Source organism: Tripterygium wilfordii, chromosome 4, assembly GCF_013401445.1.
Source record: "Tripterygium wilfordii isolate XIE 37 chromosome 4, ASM1340144v1, whole genome shotgun sequence".
In the NCBI taxonomy this organism is placed as follows: domain Eukaryota; kingdom Viridiplantae; phylum Streptophyta; class Magnoliopsida; order Celastrales; family Celastraceae; genus Tripterygium; species Tripterygium wilfordii.
Window position 1 is genome coordinate 4,149,682 of NC_052235.1, and position 23,137 is coordinate 4,172,818.

General features: G+C 39.3%; 4 protein-coding genes across 4 annotated transcripts; 1 reads left to right on the top strand and 3 right to left on the bottom strand.

Moving 5' to 3' along the window:
* The first annotated feature begins 1,403 nt into the window (after positions 1–1,403).
* On the top strand, positions 1,404–9,049 carry LOC119996522. The gene is made up of 11 exons (XM_038843191.1): positions 1,404–1,770; positions 2,337–2,396; positions 2,569–2,663; positions 3,186–4,019; positions 4,125–4,224; positions 4,308–4,463; positions 4,557–5,336; positions 5,416–7,758; positions 7,838–7,910; positions 8,342–8,487; positions 8,578–9,049. Exons 1-11 carry the CDS (start codon positions 1,695–1,697, stop codon positions 8,910–8,912), a joined length of 4,998 nt encoding a protein of 1,665 aa, XP_038699119.1. The 5' UTR covers positions 1,404–1,694; the 3' UTR covers positions 8,913–9,049.
* On the bottom strand, positions 8,999–11,739 carry LOC119996524 (pentatricopeptide repeat-containing protein At5g14080-like). Its single transcript, XM_038843192.1, has 2 exons — positions 9,901–11,739; positions 8,999–9,726 (listed from the first exon to the last, which is right to left on the bottom strand). The coding sequence occupies exons 1-2, from the start codon at positions 11,549–11,551 to the stop codon at positions 9,419–9,421; spliced, it is 1,959 nt and encodes a 652-aa protein (XP_038699120.1). The 5' UTR covers positions 11,552–11,739; the 3' UTR covers positions 8,999–9,418.
* Positions 11,740–11,940: 201 nt separating this feature from the next.
* Positions 11,941–15,067, bottom strand: LOC119996525 (ACT domain-containing protein ACR6). Its single transcript, XM_038843193.1, has 8 exons — positions 15,002–15,067; positions 14,761–14,830; positions 14,258–14,303; positions 13,936–14,050; positions 13,777–13,844; positions 13,006–13,611; positions 12,748–12,852; positions 11,941–12,659 (listed from the first exon to the last, which is right to left on the bottom strand). Exons 2-8 carry the CDS (start codon positions 14,805–14,807, stop codon positions 12,315–12,317), a joined length of 1,332 nt encoding a protein of 443 aa, XP_038699121.1. The 5' UTR covers positions 14,808–14,830; positions 15,002–15,067; the 3' UTR covers positions 11,941–12,314.
* A 4,607-nt stretch (positions 15,068–19,674) lies between these two features.
* LOC119996527 (transcription factor TCP20-like) lies at positions 19,675–21,867 on the bottom strand. Its single transcript, XM_038843198.1, has 2 exons — positions 20,136–21,867; positions 19,675–20,031 (listed from the first exon to the last, which is right to left on the bottom strand). Exon 1 carries the CDS (start codon positions 21,260–21,262, stop codon positions 20,336–20,338), a length of 927 nt encoding a protein of 308 aa, XP_038699126.1. The 5' UTR covers positions 21,263–21,867; the 3' UTR covers positions 19,675–20,031; positions 20,136–20,335.
* Between the last annotated feature and the right edge of the window lie 1,270 nt (positions 21,868–23,137).

The window sequence follows — 23,137 nt, forward strand, 5'->3', positions numbered from 1 at the left end:
TTCATACAGTTATTGAGTCATGGGCTTGACATGGGCATATTTGTAGCTTTGCAGCATAAAGGAGAGTAGTCTAGTTTATCATGACTTGATTCTGGTGCATGATAATGGAAAGCTTGAAGGGATAGGGAGAGACTAGGACAAAGAAAAAATTGAAAGAGAAATGATAACCACCCACCAAAAAGTGGGGAACTGCTTGTTGGGACTTTTAATTGGCTTACTGTTGTAGCCTCTCTTGAGTTCCTGCATGAAGCATCTTTTGATTGGTGATTAGCTAGGGATGCCACCTTTGTGGTGAGTTTCCTCTGTTTCTTGTAAATTGATGAAGTTTTTTTTTTCTGGATTCTAATGGAACTTTGTTAGAGCCTAAATACTAGATAAATTTCAGCTTTGTGCATTTAGTAGTGTCACTTTGATCCTTTAGATGTCCATCAGTCAGTCTTCTTTCCTTCCATTATGAGGACCTTTTTTCCTCCTCACCAGATTGCCCTTTTCTTATTTCTTCTTGTTTTAAATTTATCAACCTTGCTATTTCCTTCAATGTCTTTCGTATTCTAATACAAGTATACCTCATCTTAAATTCAATCTTAGTGAAACACACACAGCTTTGATTTCAATCCCTGTTTCTACACTCTTGCGAACCAAAAATATCCTTCCAAACTGCAACCGTATTAGAAGAATAAAAACTCTTCAATCTAATTGTGCATGGTGGGACCCACCAGTATTTTTTTTTCTTGAATTCTTGACGTGTCAAGATGGTCGGACTAGCTATCATGAAGCGAATATTCGGCTGATGGGGGCCCGAGATGAGTAATGAGCTCAGAGCTCTCCCTTTGTATGAACAATGAAATAATTACCTCAATTTTATGAAAAAAAATGAAGAATTAAATTTTTTTTAACCCTCTCACCTTGTCTGCATTTTTTGTTTTTGAAAAGTAATAACCTAATATTTCATTCCATAATATGTTCAACCTAACACCACAAAAACAATTTAAGAATTTACAAACACAGGACAACTCAAGGAAATTACAAACACCGGACTAAACCAAACTACATCGAAATATACCGAGCAAATTAAAAAAAAAAAAAAAACCAATGATTTTGAATAAGAATCTTGCATTTCCCTTCATTGAGAGAGATCGATCTCCATCAAATTTAAGAATTATATCACTGTGCACCAAATATTTGTCATCAGAATAAATCAGAAATAATCGATGATCAAGAAGCCTCGACATATGGATGAGATCTAAATTTTGATTGATTGTTTGTTTCTCATCAAAATATACACAAACAAGCCCTCACTTCTCGCTTGTTTTTTGTTTCTTCCGAACGATGGAACCCAGCCACTGCCTTGGTGTACATTGGTTAACCCATCAAATCTAATAGCTCACAAACCTCGCGGACAAAGCAAGCACCTAAAAAAAAGAACTTGAAAACTACATGTGGGCTCGTTCTTCTAATGTGACTTGAACCCGGTTGCCACTAGTCCGCACCACAATTGGCCGTCACCTTCCGCTTGTTGCCCTCCTTCGCCTCTGCAATTCTCTCGAAACCTAGAAGCCATATATCTCTCCCGCTTGCACTGTCGGTCTCTTCCCAAGCGATCGCTATCTACTTAGCTCTCGCTCGTGGCCTCTCTTTGTGACCTTGGATTTCTGGTTTTGATAACCGTGCAATTTTTGTTGTGCTTGACAACGATGGCGGACGGAAATCTCAATCTTCCGGACGATCTCATCTCCACCAACTCTCCTGATGAACGCTTTTCCGTTAAAGGTATTAGTTGTCACTTTTCTTTAGTCTCCCCAAATTCGTCTTTGATCTTTTGTTCAAATTGCATTTGTATCTTTTGAATTATTTTTTCTCATTAATATGTGTTGGTGATGTGATTATATCCGATGGATCTGTGATCTCTCATGGTTAAGCTGTACTATGTCTATGTGCATATGATAATAATATGGACATATGCGTGTTTATGTTTTCCAGGATCATCTGTTTTATTGTTTGTCTTGTTGTTGTGCCTGTGGTCGTACTCGCTAGGGTTTGTTGAAGGAACTTACTCCTCTAAACCTTTTGTTTTTAGTATTCTTGTTTTTGGCTCGCATCTTGTGGTTTTATCTGCTCATACTTTGGGCGTACTGTTTATTTTCCCCTCTATTTTGTGGATTTGGTAGATAGAGTGTGAACTTCTGTTATTTAAACTTTTTGGAATTGTTATATTTTGGTGAGGTAATTTAGGTATTTTCATTGTTAGTTCAAGCCTCAATGAAACTCTTGTCTTTTGTATCAATTGAGCTTATTGTCCACATTGTAATGAATGTTTGCTAAATTCGTTAAACTAGGTGAAGCCTGGGAAGGAAATGGTGAGGACAAGGCTATGGGTTTGCTTGATGAGTCCAAAGGTAGTTCGTTTGCATCTTAACTTTGTTTTGCTCGAACATAAGCCACTGGCCTTTTAATTAATTATCTTGGCTCATTTTGATAATGTACACTTCTAGACTTTTGTTTGCATATCTCATCATGGATCAAGCAATTAATTACTGCATTATTTCTTTATGATTTCTGTAATTGCAGATCAAGTGACTTCAGAGAGCAGCATACCTCTTTCTCCACAATGGCTTTATGCTAAGCCAGTCGATTATAAGATGTTAGCTAGTGGAACAACTGGGGTATGTTTTTCCTCAAGTCTTTTCACTTTGATGCATGTATTGGTTAATATGCTATTTATTTGACTAATTACTGGTATTGAGGGCCAGATTGATGCTTTTTTATTTTTATTTTTTATTATATAGAAACATTTTCAGGCTATGCCTTAGTCTCTCTATTTATTTGCATTTTCCTAGGATAAACGGTTCGTTGCTGTTAAAAAAGTTTATTTTATTTTTTTAAGGGGTGGGGGACTTCTTTTTTACTATTTCCTTTGTAATATACCAATGATGGGAGCACAATGCATATCCAAATACATTATCTTTATTTTTGCATTGAACTAGAATCTTCACTTAATTAAGTCTATTAGTGAAGATATGGTAAAGCACAAGCTCATTATAATTTGTGAGATGAAATGAACTGGTTTAATGTTAAACAATATACCTGGATAGAATCTAAAGGATGTTCTGTAATATGCTCGAGGGTCCTTTTCTCCTTATTACGTGTTTGACATGCCTCTTGTAATTTTTTCATGATAACGGCAGGACACACGTTCACCAAATGCTTTGTCACATGGAAACCTTGCCGACTCCAATTTGAAAGACAACTGGCATTTAGATGGATCTCAGGAAAAGAAAGACTGGCGGAGGGCTTCCACAGAGGTCGACAGCAGTCGTCGCTGGCGTGAGGAAGAGAGAGAAACGGGCCCGCTTGGTAGAAATCGCAAAAAAGATGATCACCGTGTTGATTCCATGTCAGCTAGGGATAACTCTGAGAACAGAGTCATGTCTTCAGATCGTTGGCATGACATTGCTAACCGCAATTCTGGCCATGAATCCCGGCGAGACAGCAAGTGGTCATCAAGGTGGGGCCCAGAAGAAAAAGAGAAGGATATTCGAACTGATAAGAGGACAGATGCGGAAAAGGAAGATACTCACAGTGACAGACAATCTTTTGTCAGCAACAGCCGGTTAGCTTCTGAACGTGAGAATGAATCTCGTGACAAGTGGAGGCCTCGCCATCGCATGGAAGTTAATGCGGTTGGCTCTGCTGCTTATCGTACTGCATCAGCTTTTGGCTTGGAGAGAGGACGAGTGGAGGGCTCTAGCATGCGTTTTGCTCCTGGAAGAGGAAGAGCTACTGGTAATGGAAGCGTGCAAATTGGCAGGCCTCCCTGTGCTCCTGCTATTGGGTCTCTTCTTTCGGTTAATAATGGCAAGTACTGCTATCCAAGGGGAAAACTTCTAGATATATATCGTAATCAGAAGTCTGCTACAAATTTTCATGCTATACCTGAAGGGATGGAGCATTTATCTCCACCAACCCAAGTAGACGTTGTTAAGCCATTGGCTTTTGTTGTTCCCGATATAGAAGAAGAGGTATGTAATTGATACTTCATGACTTAATGTGTGAGCCTGAGAGGATTTTTTTTTATATAACTTGTAATTGAGATTTCTTGAAATTGGAGTATTTGCCTTTTGCAGTCTGTCCTTGGAGAGATATGGTTCGGAAGAATTACAAGCAGTGGGGTTTTTCGGGAATCGCTCAGGGACAAGTATAACATATCAAATGATAATATTACAGGTACATGGGGTGGCATCTTCTTTGAATGTATTCTAGTGAATTATTTGGGTTTATTCTGATACACAGTTTTATCATTCATTCAGGCATTAATGATGTTAGATTAGCTGAGGAGAATCAGATTTCCATGACTGATGCTGATGAAACTCTAGATTTTTCAGACAAGGCCGGTGTAAATAGGTCCTGCAAAGGTGATGTTGATGCATCTCATGTGTCTGGTACTCGGATTGTTATGTCTGAAGGTAAGCGAACTTTTTATTTTTACTTGAACATTCTGATCCTATCAAGTTGAAGATATCAATATTGCCAGTTATAATATGTATTTCCTGTTTCAGAGAGGGATGCATTTAATGAAGAACAGAAAATCTTGGCAGCAGTTAGTGTGGCTCCAAATGATGTCTCTAACAATGCAAGAGAGAGTGGGCCTGGAAACAGTGTTCATGAACTCAAGGTCTCTGGAAAAGAAAAAGATGCAGATATGGATTTTTCAGCTAACTCTAAGTTGGCAGATATTGATGCTCCTACTTCTTTTGAAATTGGTAGCCAGCTTCCTAATGATTCAAATTCTCTATTTGACTTTTCAACTCTGCATCAAAATCGGAGTGATGACCCACTCCATGTAAGGAGCAGTGATGAAGCACATTCATTAGAAAGTGGGATCCCGCCAGAGGAGTTAAGTCTGTACTATCTTGATCCGCAAGGCAATGTACAGGGACCATACTTGGGTATTGACATCATTACATGGTTTGAGCAAGGCTATTTTGGAATTGACCTACTAGTCTGTTTGTCTGATGGCCCTGAGCAATTGTGTTTTCAAGAACTTGGTGAGGTCATGCCGCATTTGAAAGTCAAATCTGGGTCTGCTTCCAATGCTGATTTAGCGACTAGGCGAACTCTGTCTGATGTTGTGGGAGGCAATTTGGAGGGAAGTGCACTGCATCCTGCTTCTGCTTCTGACTTTAAGGGGTTGGATTATCCAGAAAACCAGCATTGGTCTTCATCTGGATGTGATGTGATGTCAAGTGTTAGTGGTCAGTCTCGAGTACCTGACCACAGTTATCGCACTGATGTCCATTATGATCAAAGCTTCAAAAATTTTGTTGCTCAAGATGAAGGTAAGTGACATAACTTGGCATTACTTCATCTATTATATCTATTGTCGTTTCGATTGCTTACATTTTCTTTTTGATGCAGAGATTGTTTTTCCTGGAAGTAGTACTGGTATTCCCTTGATGGGACCCGATAACAGGCATGGTTCAGTTTCCAATCTCGCTGGTCACCCTTCCCTTGGGACTAAATTTTCGGAAACTAGCTTGCCTCAACATCAGGATGATATGTTGCATCCATTTGGTCTGCCATTGTCTGAACTCAGGATCAATTCTCATTTGATGGGTTGTCAGTCATCAAATATCGTTACTGGTGTGGGTGAACAGGGTCACAGGAGAGATTCTTTCTTTGAGAAAGACACTGGTTTTACTAGTCACAGGTCTTTTGGTGCGATGGCTGACCAAATTCCACTTGTAGGGACGCGGTCTAGTAATTATAGGAACAAACCATTTTCTGGCCCAAACATAAATTCTGGGCCAATAGATGCCCAACACTTTTCTCACGGGGAACAAGAGTGCAACGATTTTGACTTTGCAAAGCACTTGATGATTCAGAAATTGCAGAAGGAACAACTTCAGCCACATGATCTTTTATCTTCTCATCCTTTTGCACAAACGTCTGGGTTGGAGGCAGATCAGATTCCAGGTTTTACTCCTCAGAGCAAGCTTCCTAATGTTCAGTCTCTGGTCCATAATCAATTTCCAAATATGGACCGGCTTTTGGAACTTGAGCATCAACAGCAGCGGCAACTTGAGCTTCAACAGCAGCGGCGGCAATTTGAGCTTCAGCAACAGCGGCAGCAATTTGAGCTTCAGCAGCAGCGGCAATTTGAGCTTCAACAACAGCAGAGGCTAATGCTGATGCAGCAGCAACAGCGACAATCACATGAGCAACTCCGTCACAACCAAATAAAATTACTGCAGCAACAACAACAGCAACAGCAGTCTCAAGTTCAGCAATTGCTTTTTGAACAAATGCTGCAGAATCAGATGTCTGATTTTGTTGATGGGCAGCCAAATGTGGACCCTGTGAAAGATAACTTTCTAGATCAGCCTCAGTTGAGGATGCTACTCCTGCGTGAACTGGAACAGAATTCTCATACTTCAAGGCATTTTGATCCATCATTGGAGCAGATACTCCAAGCAGACATTAGTCAAAATGCACTTCGGGAACAGGAGGCTCATTATTTGGACCTCCTATCACAAGTGAAGCATGGTGACATGCATCCCTCAGAACATGAAATTCGTTTACGGCAGCAACAGTTGCAGGCCCAGCATTTATCTATGGCACTGAGGCAGCAATTGGGAATGGAGGGGGGAAGGCATGTTGGTGGGCCATGGTCGGTTGACGAAACTGGTCAGTTTCAGGGGGATCCTGCTGGTAGTCATCATTCTTTTTCTGCAGGAATCAATACTTTGGATTTTTATCCGCAACGGCAGAGGCGTCCTTCTCATGAAGAGCAATTGGGCCACCTTAACATACAAAAGCATCATCAGCGTGGGTTTTATGAGCCTAACCCTCAAGCGTTTGAGAGGTCAATTTCTCTTCCCAATGTTAATTCAGGGATGAAGTTGGACAATGCAAATGCATCTGCCCAAGGTCTAGATTTAGAACATTTATATATGCACTCTGCTGACCAGTTGAGTTCTTTCTCTTCTGGTGCATCAGCTGTTGGTCGACAAGTTCTTGATGACTTTCGTGGTTCTCATCCGCAAGCTATGGCGATGCACCTCTCTGGAAATAATAGGCAACTAGACAATAGCTCGATTGAAGGAAGGATGCAACAATTGCATCTTGAAGCTGAGAGGCAAAGAAAATTTCCAGACGGTACCATAATTTCTCCTGATTTAGATATGTGGGGGTTGGCTGGAACTCACGAGGAAAATTCCAAGCAAGCTTTGATGGACCTTCACCAGAAATTGGGTGTTCAGTCTATGCAATCATCGGAAGTTGATCCTGAACACGCTTTATTATCTTCTGATGCCAGGGAAATCCTTAAGCCAATTTCTGAGTCATTTTCATCAAGTGTACCTTTTAATCGTTTCCCAGGTAAAGAAGCTAGCATGAATAACTCATATGTAGAAGGGCTTCAGAATTCTTTCTCCCGTGTTTCTTTGCAAGATCGTTTGGTCTTTGAGGCAATGAATAGACAATTTAACCATCAGGGAAACAGTGAAGAGTTTCCTATCAGATCGAATTCTGCAGCATTATTAGAAGAGTCGTTCTTGTCAGGTGATAGTGATATGACTGGGAGAGACATCGTAGAGCGAGAGGGAAAGGGGAAGAGGAATGGTTCTCAAGGCATAACTGCAATGAACAGGTCATTTTCGGAGAGAGGAGACGACTTGGTGGCAGTAGCGGATGGTGCCATGGATTTTCGAGAGTTACCTATTAATGCCCATAGCAGGCATAGTTCAATAAGTAGTGCTGGTAATTTGTTTGACATTCACCTTTTCTAAATATATTTGTTTTCCAATGACAATGGTTGAATCACCTTCAAATGGCGCAGGTGGAAATGGAAGCTTGTACAGCTATGATATGGGATTGGATAAATCAGTTGAAGAGGAAGTTTTCAATGACAGGTAAAATTCTTTTCTGCTGTCTTGCCGCGTAGTCTTTTCTGAATTTATGTCCTTTGCTCTAAATTAGGTGATTTCCCTGTTATTGGTTATAATTTGCTTATGAGCTAGAGTTTCAGTGTTAAATCTCCCCTTTTTTCCTTGCTCTGATGATGTATTTGGAAGTTGTACCTTGTCCGGATAATCTGTTGTTGTGATGCCATTTTTACTTTCTGCTATTCTTTTTTTCCCTTTTTGCTGCAAATAATAATTGTGTGGTCATTAATTATCTGTGTTTCAACTTCCAAATAACTCGTTGGCACATTATTCTTTATGGAATGGGGTTTTTAAGTTGGCGTGTTTCAGGAAGCGTGAAATGTGATAATCTTCCACCCTTAATTGCAATGTGTTTTTGCTTTTGATGATTTTAAGAAAAACTCTACTGCTTTCAACAGACAGTCGTCAATTTTGAGCAAGGGGCTTGCTTCACATGGACGCCCTCCTGTATCTCGGGCTCTGTCTTCACAAGACGTTTCATCAGAGCCGGCTTCTTCCTCACTGATTAAGCTGAAAAATTCGAACAATATTGCAACTTCAGATGGTATTTTACATTTCTGATTAAGTTGTATTCTCGCTTCTCAATTTGCGTAATTGCGGTTGATTTAGGATCTGGAACTTTGATAATTTTCAGATGTGAATCGTGAGTCTACTGGGAATTCGGCAGCTGTCAAAAATGCTCGAACACAGGCATCTGGCAATAGAGAGGTTCGTTTCCAGAGGACTTCATCTTGCAGTGATGCTGTTGTATCAGAGACATCATTCATTGATATGCTTAAGAAACCAGTTCCTTCAGAGGCCGATCCATTAAATGCTGCTGCGATGGATTCTTCCGATGGAGGTGCAGTTGCAGGTAAGAGTGGCAAAAGGAAAGGGAAAAAAGGGAGGCAAATAGACCCTGCTCTCCTTGGCTTCAAGGTCTCCAGCAACCGGATCCTGATGGGTGAAATCCAACGCCTTGATGATTAAACCGAATGGCATATGGTGTAAATCTTTTGTAAATTGTAATCCAATTTTGTAGATTAGTAAAAGTAACCTTCTGTACAGATCAACTGTAAACCGAAGTTTTGAAATTCCTTCATTCTTTCATGTAATTGTTTTCAGGACGGAGCAGCGTGTGGCTCATGTGTATACGAATACATATAACAATTTTCCACTCTCTTAAGTTAACAAGAATTCTGCGTCGTTCAGTGCCTAGAAGGTGGTGACTCATGTAGATTCGCTTTGCTGTAGCCAGAGACTTTCCTAGTTTCCTTCCGTTTGCTGCTCAATGGCGTTTTCTGAGGTCCAAGGGTGCAAGTCCACCCTTTACTTGATTGTCGCTATTAGCAAGTAAGAACAGAAATTTGCCTGCAACAATGTGGTGAATGATACGGGGAAGCCAATTTCTAGCAATAAGCAGCCAAGATCAGCTGTAGGGTTGTCCTTCATAGACCAAAAGGTGCCAGAAAAATGCCAACAATAGTGCCCGCATCCTATGCATGACCTGCTGCACAATCCTTCCAAGAAACATCATCAAAAGTTAAATACTCTTGTGCTGATTGAACCAACTGTAAAATTGGCCCTGGATTTGATGAAGATGAAAGTGAGGCTAAAATCTCTCTAGATATAGCTTGCAACATTGAATCTGAGGTATCTCGAACCCATTTTATATGTTCAATGGCAATAGAAATCTCTCTAGCATCAGCTAAACATTTCAGCAAAACCACATGCGAGTCTGAATGTCCTACTCCTTTGTTGACAGTGAGACTGCGAAGTAACTCAGAAGCAACAACGAGATGACCTGCACGACACAAATATATTCGAGTCCTTGCTATTAAAAGAGAAGAAGAAAACATGTCTAATGATCCTCAACAACATACATAAATTACATAGACTAAAGGAAAATAACCTATAAAAATTGGCTTACGAAACAATTTTTTTTGACAGACAATCTGTATTACGTTAAAAAGCATACCATTTCTGCAAAGATTTAGGATGAATATGCGCAACGTATTTTGAGAAAGAATTCCATCTTGCTGAACAGATTTGTTGAAAACGTCCAAAGCAGCTTCAATCTTATCTTCTTTGCAAAGTCCTTCAAGAAGTGACTTGTATGTTGTAGCATCAGGTGCTACTCCGTTCTCCAACATGTGGCCGAAGAGCCTCAAAGCTTCTTCAAGTTCACCAACTTGTGAAAACTTGCCAATAAGAATATTGTATGTCTTTAAGTTCACTCCACACCTGTTTGCAAACATCTCATCCCATAATTTTTTCGCAGGACGCAATAAATCATCGCTACAGCATGCTTCCAGAAGAGAATTATATAATGAGGCACTTGATGCAAACCCTTTCCTCTTCATCTCCTGAAGAACCCCATAAGCTTCTCTAACTCTGCGAGCCTTGCAAAGAAATGAAACCATCACACTGTAACTATCCTTGTCTTCGAAATAATCATTGTTAGACAAAACCCGGAAAACCTCCACTAACTCATCAATCTTACCATGTTTGCACAGATTCCTACTCAAGTTACTCAATGTTAAAAGAGTAGGCAACTTCCCTTTCCCAATCAAGTGATCAAAAAACATCAAGGATGAACCAGGATCGATTGCTGAAGCTGAACCTATTAGTGCATTCAATACATCATCGTCGATAGGGAAGTTCCCACTAACAATCACTTCACCCAATTCTTTTGCCTCAATTACCCTTCTCTCTGAAATTAAATCCAATACAAACAATTTATAATCATTTCCCCTTGGTGCCACCCCTAACTTTCTCTTCATCTTCAAAACCCTATCAGTATCAACCACATCCCCATTCGATCGAAAAGCCTCAGCAACAATCCTATAGGCCATGAAATCAGGTTTGCAGGATCGAATCCTCAACTCATTCAATATTGCCATGGCCTCATTTACCTTTGAAGCCTTACACAGCCCATCAACGATCAAAACTGCAATAACAGATCCATTAATCTCACAATTACCCCTCTTAACATCATCCAGCATGCGCAAAACGCGATCCAGGTTAGCGTTTCTGCAAAACCGCCAAATAAACACACCAAAACCAATAGTAGTAAAAGGAAGATCTCTCATACACATTTCATCGAACATCTTCTCGGCATTGTCTAAATACCCATCAGATGTTAACGCCGCCAAGAGTGAGTTACATATGTCAGCTCCAATTCGATGACTCAGTAACTTAACCTCATTGAAAACCAAAAATGCGTTCTTGGTTCTTCTACCTTGTATCAATGAGCTAATTACGGAGCCGTAGGTGTCGCCATCGAGAACGACGTTTTGGGCTTTGGCTTGCTTCAATATAGAGTCAATGGCGTTAAACTGGCGAGAGATCGAAAGTGATCGGAGGATGGATTGGTAACTGATAGAATCGTGCACGAATTGCGGTTGCTGAGATGCCCAATTGAAGAATCCTAGAGCAAGTGAAGGGTGAGTGATAAGGAACGGATCGATGACTCGTGAGATGAGCTGCGGACTCAACGAGTTGCGGCAACCGAGACGGTGCAAGGTGTGCTCGAGTTGCGGAGTCCATGATCGAGTTGGCGATGTCTGGTTCGACGCCGAGACCAGAGCTCGGGCTATCCGAGTTGGTAACTCAATTGCCGGTCTCATCAAAGACGGAGAAAAGCAGATGAGAAGTCCTATGCACCGTTTTATGTCAAAAGTAGTTCCCGCTCTTTCCCTTCCTTTTTATTACTAGCAGTTATAATAGTGATTGAGCAGCTGATATGCGAGTAGCTGATGACTTGTACGCATAAGATTGTGCGTTCAATTTGGATTTTTGAATATAAAAATTCACTCGAATCTTGTGCCAAACTGAGACTTTTATCATCTTCGTATCAATCAGTGCCAGCTCTCCCGTATCACATACAGTCATACACCAAACAATTACAACTTTGATTTTGGCAACTTACGATCAAACTCCTTAGGGTTGCCAACTAGTCTTAGAAAATGAAGTATTTTTCATTGGAAAAAGCTTCTCTGAACACATTCTTGCCAGGTACATAAATTTACATGTGCTTGCCATATATATCAATCCATCCCAAACCAATGTACAACCAGGGATTCATATAATGAAACATACGATGACAAATTACACCTGCACAAAGCTTCTCGTATTGTATACACAACCCAAGTAACTATCATAGTGTACAAATTTTACACAACATAGAATCCTACAAGGACCACCAGTACGTATTTTTTACAGTATTCAAGATGGTCTCTTGTTAACTTCTGCACACTATCAGCCATTAGGACATTTGTGCCCATATGTACATACAATTTCCTTCTTCTGTACCTACTGCTTCTGGGTTTGAGATATCTCATGATTCTGTACAGTATCAATATGCGATAACTGATATGTACCACAATGAGATTAGGAATATGATCTGATCAATTTGAAGTTCTGAAAATTTCTAACTTTAAAGAGGCTCCCAAAGAGAGATCCCATAGTTGTGGTCTCTTCTGGTGGCTCTGGCAAACAATTAGAGTTGCGTTTAACCAGCAGTTTTGTCAGCCCTATTTCCACGCGAATCGATTTGATAATCTTAGGATCTAATGGGTTTCCGGTCGCATCAGTGACATAGAATGTGTCTCTGGCTTTTCCGCCTTTTGTAGAGATTTCTGCTCTCTTGATTGACAAGCTGTTTTCGCGGAAAATCCTGGTGATGTCTGAGAGGAGCCCTACCCGATCATCGGTGTACAATTCAAGCTCAAGTCCCTGAATATTCAAGTAAATACTTGTAAGATGATAGAAAAAGTGAAGGCTATAAACAAAATTTCCCAATGACACATAAGCTTAAAAATACCTCGGACGCCCGCCTTTCAATGGCAGCTTCAAGGCACTGTATAACCCGTTCTCTCTCAGCTTCTGAGCTTATAGGAAACCCATCTACATGTCGAATATAAAATTCCTACAATCAAATGGAATGGCTCTGTTTAATGGAAGAAACAACTGTTAATATTGAACAAACTTGATGTGGAAATCTCGCGTATTAAATTTTCCCTGGAAATGGTGTAGTCCTACGTAGTATAGAGACAATGGAAACAATGGAAAACCTCTTTACCAGATAAGCTTCATTCCTTCCTGTGTGAACCATTCCATGAAAGACTACATACTGCATATCTGTTAGAGTACATACAATGTCAAACAGCAGTTTCGGGCGATCTTTTGATCTCATAGTGATCACAGTATAATCTTTTTCGATATTCAGCATTGTAACATGGGGTCTCAAACTCTTGTCCTCGACTTCTCCTAATCCGACGTTTTCAATTCTTTCATAGTCCCTATCAGCAAACATAATCTGATGTAATCTCCTCTCCCTACTGGTTACCCCAGGAGGAGAAAGAGTGGTTTTTGGTGTCTTCAAGTCATTGTCTGCTTTGAGAACATTGCAAAGCAATTCCCTTATAGTTGCAAGACGTTTTAGATCCTTAATTGCAGATCCTGTTGAATCATCAGTCACGTGAACAACAGCTGCAGCCCTAGCGTTATGCGTCCATATCTCACCATTTACCACATTGCAGTGAAGGTCTGCAAGAACTGCACATACTTCGGACAACAAACCAGGCCTATCTGTTCCAGTAAGCTCAATTGAGGTATGCTCTTCAGAAGGCACCACCCCAACAGATCCTCTCAAGGAGGATACATATCCAGCATTTCTTTCAATCCTCTGCAAAATTATTTGACTATATCAAACATAAAACAACAAGAAGAACCAAATAAAACAAGATCCAAACATGTTTCCCGGTACTTCTCCAGTAAATTCTCAGTAACCAAACAGCTACTTACATAGTTCCAAATAAAAGCTAAGCCAGAATGGCCTATAAACTCTTACCCGTTGGATATACTCGATGACCGAAAAATCTCTGATTTTGTTCCCCTCACGGTCAATCACATTAAACACTGAACAGTAGATACAAGAGTAATAAAAGAGATTAGAAGCCACGATTTTTTTTTTCTTTCAGTTTGACTGATTAAACAAGAAGATGATTACCATCCATAAACCATCCCCCATCAGAAGAGATATATGCTTTTGTTATTGTAAGGTCCATATCAGTGAGAACTTGGACAACTTCAAGTAGAATTCCATGCTTGTTGACGCTACCAACCTGAACAAAGATATAAGTTCTCAAACTCATAATATGTTTTCATTATTGGGGTGCCAAGAGATATTATTCGAAATTCTTTCAGAAAAACCAAGATTCCAAAGAAACTAATTAATCAATCAGCACATACCCATGAGCCCATTCCCCTAATTTTGGCCAACAGAAAACAAAATCAAGAGTCAAGAGTTGAGACATAGGCTCCAGAAATACCTGGATAACAGTGGCGTCCTCAGAAGCATCGTTGTCAATCACAACCCTTCAATAAGAAACCACAAAATTCAAAAACCATATTCAACAAAACCAGGAAAAAAAAACACAGAGAGACTAAACAGTCCAACCCCTTGAAAAGGCTTAAACAGTTAAATTGCTTCAATTTCTGAAAAACATTAACAGGGTGCCTAAATTTGAAGAACATGAAAAGAAAACATAGATGGATTTCAACTTTCCTATCCTCTACTTATATTTCCTTCACATATTTCTCAGATCAACAAGAGGGAGAAAGTGAGAGGCTGGGGGAAGCAGATAACTTGAAGAGACTGTAAACTTTAGTTTCTACTCTCATCTTGAAAAATTAAGAGCCCTTTCATTGCATAGCTCCTAAAAAAAATTCTAACCCTTAGTAACACAACCATCATAAAATTAAGCCAAAAAAAAATCTTTCAAAACCCAACAAAATATTAAGAAAAATAACATCAAATAATTTGAAATAATACCTTGGAGGGTTCATCCTCCTGATAAGCTTAGCATACTCATCGTCCATGTCTTCAAACCCCCTCAAATTCTCTGGAAAAACAAACAGACACCTAGAATCTCAAATCCCCAAATCAACAATCTTAAGACAAACCCACAATCCCTAGACTTGTATCAGAACAGTAAACAAAGACGCCTCCTCCAATCTCTGAGGACTGAGGAGAGAAAAAAATGAGGAAGTACCCAAACCAAGAGTGCCCTTACCCTCAAAAGAAGAAAACCAAACCGAAGAGACTCATAGTCCACAACAATAAAACCTGCCCGCGGGCAGGTAAACATGCTTGCTTTGAATTTTGATGGCGTGGAAGATAATTGATTGGGGCGGCTGGCTAACCGTTTTGTGGGAGTGGGTTGGTGAGTTGGCATGGAGAGTGTTCGTACGGCTCTCTTGGGGGGTTTTCAAGTCACGTGAAGTGACTGTGGCACGTGTTGGAGGCAGTGTTGGTCGGGGATTTGCCGGTATCCTTGGCGGCAATTCCCGCGTGAAGGACTGCTATCTTTAGCCCACGTTGTTTAAGTGGGTTTACTTGAGCTGGGTCGTCCTGGCCCTTGTGGCCCATACTCGGGAAAAAAAAAGAAGAAGAGTGGATTAACTGTCATCTAATTTACCGAAATGCCCCTCTCTTTGTATTCTCATCCCTAATGACTTCTTTTTTGAGAGGATTTTTTCATGGGTTCCATCTAGGATTTTATTACGTCCATTTCATACCCAAAAATGTGTTTTCTTCTCAGATAAATAGAAATTTTGGTAAGTGAAAGTTGAAACGTCTCAAATTTGTAATTGAAAATTTAAAATCGTTCCAATCTAATCCACTTGGATAGAATTTGTCCATCCGGGTAATCAACATGCGAGGTGACATTCTCGAACTTAAAGTATTAATCTCCAACTAAAATAATATATATGGTTAAATATTGTAGGGTATGATAATTTTCGAAATGTAAATTAGTTTTTATGCGTGAATTGGGGTTAGTAACTAGTTACTAATAGAGGCGAATGAGGAGAGAATAATGGGTAAGATTTGGTAGAATGATTACATGCTTCCTCCTCCAATTGCGTGATGGATGAATCTTATCCGGTTAAGTGGTAGATGCTTTTAAAAGAATGTTATACAAGTGTGATGGAGAAACCATAAACGTGGATGTTCCTACACTACAACATATTCAATTACCATTTAGTATATGGATCAATATGTAAGTTTGTTTGGCCGTGTAGATTGCATTATCCTCATCTTATTAGTTCTATATATATCACCAACACATCAAAGCGGATTTTGAATCTTCTCTCAGAGAAAGTTTACCTGCGCAGCCAATCACATATTGAACGCGTGGCCAATGTCTACATCATGGATCGTCTGCTGTCTTTTCCTCCATGACATATCACATATTTATGAATCACTTCTCTATCTCTCTCTAACTTCTCTCTCTACCTAGCTCTGAGAGACCCAAGTTGATCTTCATGGCTGCAAGGGGAGGAGGAGATGAGATCAGCCATTCCTCATGACCCAAGTTCTCTATCTCTTATCTCTAACTTCTCTCTACCTCTAGCTTTAAAATCTACCTTCATTGGACGACCTATATGTTCTTCGGTCAAAGGGCCGCACTTCTATGTTCTAAATGAGGTATGATCTCGTATATAATATATATGTGATGTGATATATTTGTGCTAGATTTTTCTTCAGTTTATAAGACTTGAGTGGATTGAAACCATGTATCTATATTTTGCTCATTATTAATATAATATATACTTTATGTTTACAAAAAAAAAAAACAAAAACAAAAAAGAGGTAGGAATAAAGTGAAGGGAATTTGGATAAATACCCACTAACTAATTGGAACAGGTAGATTTCTTTTTTATTTTTTAATAAATGGACCAGGTAGATAAACATTTAGAGGCACACATGACACACCTAATGAGGATGGTGGCATAACAAGTTGAAACACAATGTGGGACCTAATTCTTTCTTAATGGAATGATTACGTAGAGGCCTTTATAAGTTGACAAAGTAAACTAAGCATGTCAAGTTTCACAAACTCCTTTTTTTCTTTTTTTCTTTTTGAGAATTAATTTGTCTATACTTGGATTTTCATGCTTCAAGGCTTTTTGCTTGTATGACAAATTTTGGGCCTTCATTTATAAGAATATTGGACTAATTGTCAAAAACTCTTTAGATGAGTCAGCTGGTCTTCTTCTCTTGAAGTCTTGTGTCTTTGCTGCCAATCCATAAGTTTTAGAAATTATGGCAACATGAAGGGAAAAAAAAATTAATCATTTCAATTAAGTCATTATAGTGACCAAGAATTTGCTAATTAAGGATTATTCCAATAAAAAATGGAACGTCATAATTTAAAATATATGGTTTACCAAAAAAATAATATATAAAAAGATTGTCGACGGCGACTAGATACATATGATTGAGTGGCAACTGGCAACAAAGATAATTGAACCCAATTCTTTCATTGAATAAGATTGAACGTCACTTTTGATGACCAAAAAAAATCTCTTGGAAAGATATTCTTGCTTTTATTTTTGGTAGGGCCTTTTTTACAAGGTGAAAAAGACCAATTTATACAAAGACCATTTTGTTGTCATCCAAGCAATGACTCAAATGTTGTAAGTTTTAACGACTTTTCAATGACAGACTTTTTCCATATACTGATGTACATAGAATATCTGCACATGCATTATATTTCTTATCTATCTATATTTAACTTTCTTGCCCATTACCAGTCATACTTATGGGCCAATCTTGGCTTATGAGTTATGCCCCCTCTTTCACCAACATTTAGTCCATTTGTTGTCACCTTGTGTTGTGTTTATAGACCAAAACGTAGCCCAGCTAAAGCAATGGTGAAATCTAAAGCCCAACTTGGACCCACTCGCTGTTGAAGCCACTGGGCTTAAAAATAGCGGCAGGCCCGCAGTAGGTATGAGCCCATACATGATTCGTGGTGTCACGCGTACAAAACATCCCCTTAGAATATGCAAACCAAGTTTCTCTTTGAATAAAATAGTTTTGTCAGTTCATTGTTCACAATAAATGGACTGTTCTCTGCATTTATTGAGCTTTCTTTCACGTACGTCATCTTGTTCGTCTGAATTGGCTAGGTCCCAACCCATAAAATCAGGGCAAAAAACAACCAAACCTGATTGATCCAATCCAAGTAAAAACGAATACAGCCTTTCTTGGACCACAAAAACCGTTTCAAGGCTTGAAAATGGTCAAAGTCAAACAGATTTAACGTGCTTACGTGCAGTCATTACAGGAACGCAGTAGGATTCGCCTCGTCCAGGGAAAGAAAAGAGTAATGTACTCCGATCTTTCCCTGCTTGGTTATTCCGTAATGACTGCAGAATCTACAGTAACATTATACACAAGAATCGTGCTGTTGAAAGTGGACGCACTCGAGACAATGAAGAAACTGAAACAAAGGGAATGGGAATCAAGTGTAGGATTAAGACAAACGAAATGGAATGTGAAGGAGATGATATGCCTTGAAAAAGCTGATGTCCATGTTATGCTGCCACATAAATTGTAAGTGCGAAAAGGGGAAGAAAAAAAAAAAAGAATACCAAATTTGTGGAACGGATGAAGACAAAAGACAAATAGAAAATAAGTTTTAAGACGCGAGAAACATGTAATATGCACTCAAACAAGTAAGCTTAACAATAATGCGACTCTGATGGATAATATGCATATGGCGAGGTGGCCAAATTTCTGTTTTCCCACATGTTTTCATTCCAAGCAAAACTTGTCACCCTAAACTATAAAAAGTCATAGGGTGTCCTGTCAGGCTTGATTCTATAGAGGAAGAAATACATTTTCACAAATGAATGGGTAGCTATTGTTATACACTTTCAAGAAAAGACTAAAAAAAAAAAAACCAGCTCATACTGCCCTCCACAGGATCAGATGGTTTCCAATCAAGAGACATAAAAGCGTCAATCAATCCGAGTAATCAAAAGAGCTTCTGCGCTCAAAATATTCATTTCCATTCCCAGATTGATAAGGATAAATGTCATGATGATAACAATGATGGTTTTGATTGTCTTTCTGGTCTCACCTCTCTATATCTTATTCCACCTCCCCTAGCCCTACCTCGCTTTTCCCTTTCATTACTGTCTAGGGCAACACTCTCCACCAATTCTAAAGAGTTCATGCCCCGTCTTATCACTTCCATCTACGTCCAACTTATAGCTAAAGACATCATCCACATATTGTTTGTAATTTAAAGGCAGTCAAACCTACAGAAACAAACGAGATTTTGCTCGACACTCCTTCCAGGATTGTGTTATATGCGAGAATCATAACACATGCATTAAGAACTAGTACCAGTATTGTTATTTCACTCTCCATGTAAGCATAGTGGTGGTATAATTTCTGGAACGCGGTAGTGTGGACATAGATATATGCAGTTAGGGGGCCTTGCCACAAAGAAACATAACTCGAACTGAAGATATAGTAATCACTAATCACTCATATTCATACCAGATAGGATGAGCTTGCAACACCATAATTTCATGGCAAAGGCAGTAAAAGTATCAAACAACAGTACTAGAGCTTTCAGCAGCTTTGAGTTCCACTGCAACCTATAAAAACTAAATATAATTTGGTGTCTATCTTCAAAGGCTATGGCGGTAAAAGACTGGAGTTTGCTGATCATATGTTATAGACTGGTTTTTGAGAAGAAAGTAACTTAGAACGTAATATCTCGTCACACTGAAACTGGAAAAAGAACGGAAAAAAATAATGAAAGAAGACCATTTGTTGCAAGTTTTGGTAATTCTTAAAACGAAGTAGATGTGCATCCCTGAATTAAAAAGAAATTACCCATTGGATGACAAAAGGTATGAAATGGACTTTTAAGGGAAAAGTCACGAAACAAAGAAGCCATTTTTTCTCTTTAAGATGGGATTAGACCTAGAGAACATGCTGCATATAGAGACATCAAGCACTAATGCACTATGTACAAGTAAAGGACAAGACAAATTGAATAGAACCTCAGCAAAACATGTAAGATTGGTGAACAAGAATCTTCACTACATCTAAGAGATTGAAACAAGTATGGATTTTCTATGTTTAATCTCACAAACAAACTGATCATCACCCCAAGCAGACCCAAAAGAAAAGGAACAAAATAATTAAAAGATGCCTTACCCTATAATACACACACTTCTGAATTAAACAAGAAGTTAAGTCCAATCTCAAAGCTATTTGTCTGTGCAGCAATTCCACCTGCAAAATTTCACCCCAAAACATGCAACACAAACAATTAACTCTAAAAAGAATTTGCACCCAGAAAGATAATTCAAGAAATCAAGAAGGCCAAGAAGCAGCACCTGAACATGGAGGTTTGGCTGATGACAGCAAGTGGTGAAGAAGAAGGAAGAGGCAAAACCAAAATCCAAGTCCTATAAAAAATCTCTCTTGTATCTCTTTTTTCTCTGTTTCTTTTCTTCTTCCAATTACACAATACAGAAATCCATTACAAGCAAGACTCGGCCTTTTTCTCGAAACAGTGTAAAGGACTGCTTTAAGCCTACTGTCCTGATCCTTGAGAATCATCCTTAGCTGAACCTTGTTGCTGCTGGTGCTGGTGTTGCTGTTGGTGCTGATGTTGCTGGTGCATTGTAGCCTGTCCCATCTGCTGATAAATCTGGCTCAAAGCATGTGGGTTCAGAACCCCAATATGCCCATCATGTGACAACCCAAGCTCCAGTCCAGGCAACTGCTGATTACTACCCAAAATTGAGCTAAAACTCATAGGACCCATATTAGCACCTGGCAATTCAAAGCCAGTAAACCCAATTTTTTGCATATAATTTGTGCTTTCACTCCCTAAATTTGTTGTTGATGGACCAGAAGAAGATGTTGTCGTAGGTGGCGACCCAAATCCAAAGGCACCACCAGCACCCACTTGGGGCCATAACCCTGGAGGAGTTCCCATATGATGGGGCCTCCCCAAATTGGCTCCTACCAATCCCCAACTTGTCCTACCACTGCTGGACCCACCCAATTCATCGAGCTTTTGATGGTGAAGTCCTGCTGAAAGAGAGGCCCCTTGCTGGGAAACAGCACCACCAGCAGCCGCCAAAGCAGAGGCTGGAATTGTCCCAGTACCTGTTGCTGCAATGATCGATGGTTCAGCTTGCTGTAGCAGCCACTGTATGGTTTCCCCGTCAGATTTATGACCCAATTCCCTCGTCAATTGAAAAATCCTAGCAGCACAAAGCGCAGGCATCCTTATCCTCCTTCCTCTACCTTCAACTTTTGTGTGTCTGTCTTTGTTTGAGGTCCTCTTTGGTGCCAGCTGCTTCTTGCTCTCTTCTTTGTCTGCAATCACAATCTGGAAATCCTTGACTTCTGCTGGTTTGTTCTCTCCCATGTTGTTCTGTTCATGCTGCTTCGGTTGTTGGGTCAAGAAACCCGGGATTTCATGTGGGTTTTTGGGGTTCTTGGGATCCATGAACGGGGAAGACAAAAAAAGGGGGTTAGGAAGGGAAGGGGGTCCTCTCTTTGATTGAAGAAGGTGACCCTGAAAAGTCCTAGTCTTTCATAAGTCTTCACTGTTTTGGGCAAGAAATGCGAGACGACAACTAACAATAAAATATTGGGACACACCCAATTGTCAAAACCCATCAACTCAGGATGTCTTGTCTTTTCTCTCTCTTACATGTCTCCCTTTTTTTTACCTCTTTTACTCCACTGTAGCAGTTGTTTTGATTACATTTTCTGATAAAAATGCCAACTTTTAACTGCCAAACTTCACCATTTCAGTCTTTTCAGACAACAGGTTTTTCTGGGAAAAACCTATTTCCCAAATTCCATGAAAGAGATGGGTTTCCTCTCTCCCCTCCTTTATTATTTCTCTCGCACTCATTTCTTGTATGCTATTACCGTAAATATGACATGCCATTGCCATATCTTCGAAGGAACTCAAAGGGAGGATTCCCATGTGGAGGCTTCAGGCAATGACGCCTGGTAGTCATGAGAGAATTTATGGGTTTTTCTTCTAGTTCACACTTGGTAAGCAATGTTTTGGATAAATTAAAAAATAAATAAAAATTAAGGAAAAGCTTTTATAAACGCAAAAAGAGTGGCCAAGAGAGGAAGATTGCCGCACGGTGCATTGAAGACATAAAAGAACTGCACAAGGTTCCTCAATTTGATTTGTTTCCATTAGAAAAAAATAAAACAAAAAAATATATAATTTTATTTGTCCATTTTTTCATTGCATACACATTGCTGTATAAAGCTTTGATTATTTTCAAGAAATTAATTTGTCTAATAAAAGCTACCTGGTTTGATCAAAATATCTTCATCAATTTTCACCATAAATTCTTATATTGAATTTATGTGTGAAGGAGAGAGAGAGAACCAAATTCTTATGTACTTTATTTCAGGTAATGAAATGATCACAAATGCACACACTTTTGTCAAAGCATGCAATTGAATCCTTAGATTGTGTGGTAGATGCCAAATAACAGACTCAAGAAAATGACAGAAAGTCCCTTAAATTTCTCCCATGACAGGGATGCCCAATTTCTTTAGCCCATTTGTCAATTATGCCTTGAAAGTGATTTATTACTATATATGTCTTTTTCTTCAATTAATCAATTATTATATAAGCATATCTATTGAATGAATATAAGCCCAAAAAGCTGACAAGTTGAGAACAATAATGTTGAGGACCTTGAGGTAGCTGCATGTGTAAGTGTGTTCAATACAAATCCATAACTAAAAAAAAGAGGTTTCCAGTTGGAGAGCTCTTGTTCCTGGACCTTTTAAATTTTTTCCATTAATTATATATATTTTTAGGACAAACAAATTTGCTCATTAATTCATAAGTTCATATTTTTATTTTAAGAAAATTCAAAAGTGGACTGGTTGGTATGATTGTATTGGATCTCTCAAGTTACTACTAAATAGTTAATAGTGAATACCTATAATTTGGGATGGGGGCTGCAATCAACATTTGCTGCAATGTCTACACATGTACATCGATCCAAGCACAAACATCAACTCCTGTTTTCTTTTTCAGTCTCTTGACTTGAGTACTTGTACCTCGAACTTTTTTAGAGTTTTATATGGCTTTTACTCTCTCCCTCTCTTATCTCTTTCTTTTCTTCTCTTTTTTCCCCCAAGGATCATCAACCCAACAGCAGGGGAGGACAAAACAAACACCAAAGAAAGATAACACTACAGATCATCACCTCCCACAAAGAAGTGTTGAGGAAACATTTTCTGGTAAATGACCATCCCAATTGTTTTGAAGAGCGGGAGCCTCGCTTTGCTGCATTATGTATGTGCAGCAAAATTGCCTTCTCGTAGAGCACGCTGC

Bases quoted from the DNA above. Each gene is read 5' to 3' on its own strand.
- LOC119996522 (XM_038843191.1), top strand. From the start codon at position 1,695: ATGGCGGACGGAAATCTCAATCTTCCGGACGATCTCATCTCCACCAAC. The intron at 1,771-2,336 runs GTATTAGTTGTC...TCGTTAAACTAG, and splicing joins TGAACGCTTTTCCGTTAAAG to GTGAAGCCTGGGAAGGAAAT. The intron at 7,759-7,837 runs GTAATTTGTTTG...CAAATGGCGCAG, and splicing joins TAGTTCAATAAGTAGTGCTG to GTGGAAATGGAAGCTTGTAC.
- LOC119996524 (XM_038843192.1), bottom strand. From the start codon at position 11,551: ATGAGACCGGCAATTGAGTTACCAACTCGGATAGCCCGAGCTCTGGTC. The intron at 9,727-9,900 runs GTATGCTTTTTA...TGTGTCGTGCAG, and splicing joins CCTAAATCTTTGCAGAAATG to GTCATCTCGTTGTTGCTTCT.
- LOC119996525 (XM_038843193.1), bottom strand. From the start codon at position 14,807: ATGGACGATGAGTATGCTAAGCTTATCAGGAGGATGAACCCTCCAAG. The intron at 14,304-14,760 runs GTATTATTTCAA...TTCTTATTGAAG, and splicing joins AGGAGGATGAACCCTCCAAG to GGTTGTGATTGACAACGATG. The intron at 12,853-13,005 runs GTAAAGAGGTTT...ATTTGATTGTAG, and splicing joins GAAGGAATGAAGCTTATCTG to GAATTTTATATTCGACATGT.
- LOC119996527 (XM_038843198.1), bottom strand. From the start codon at position 21,262: ATGGATCCCAAGAACCCCAAAAACCCACATGAAATCCCGGGTTTCTTG.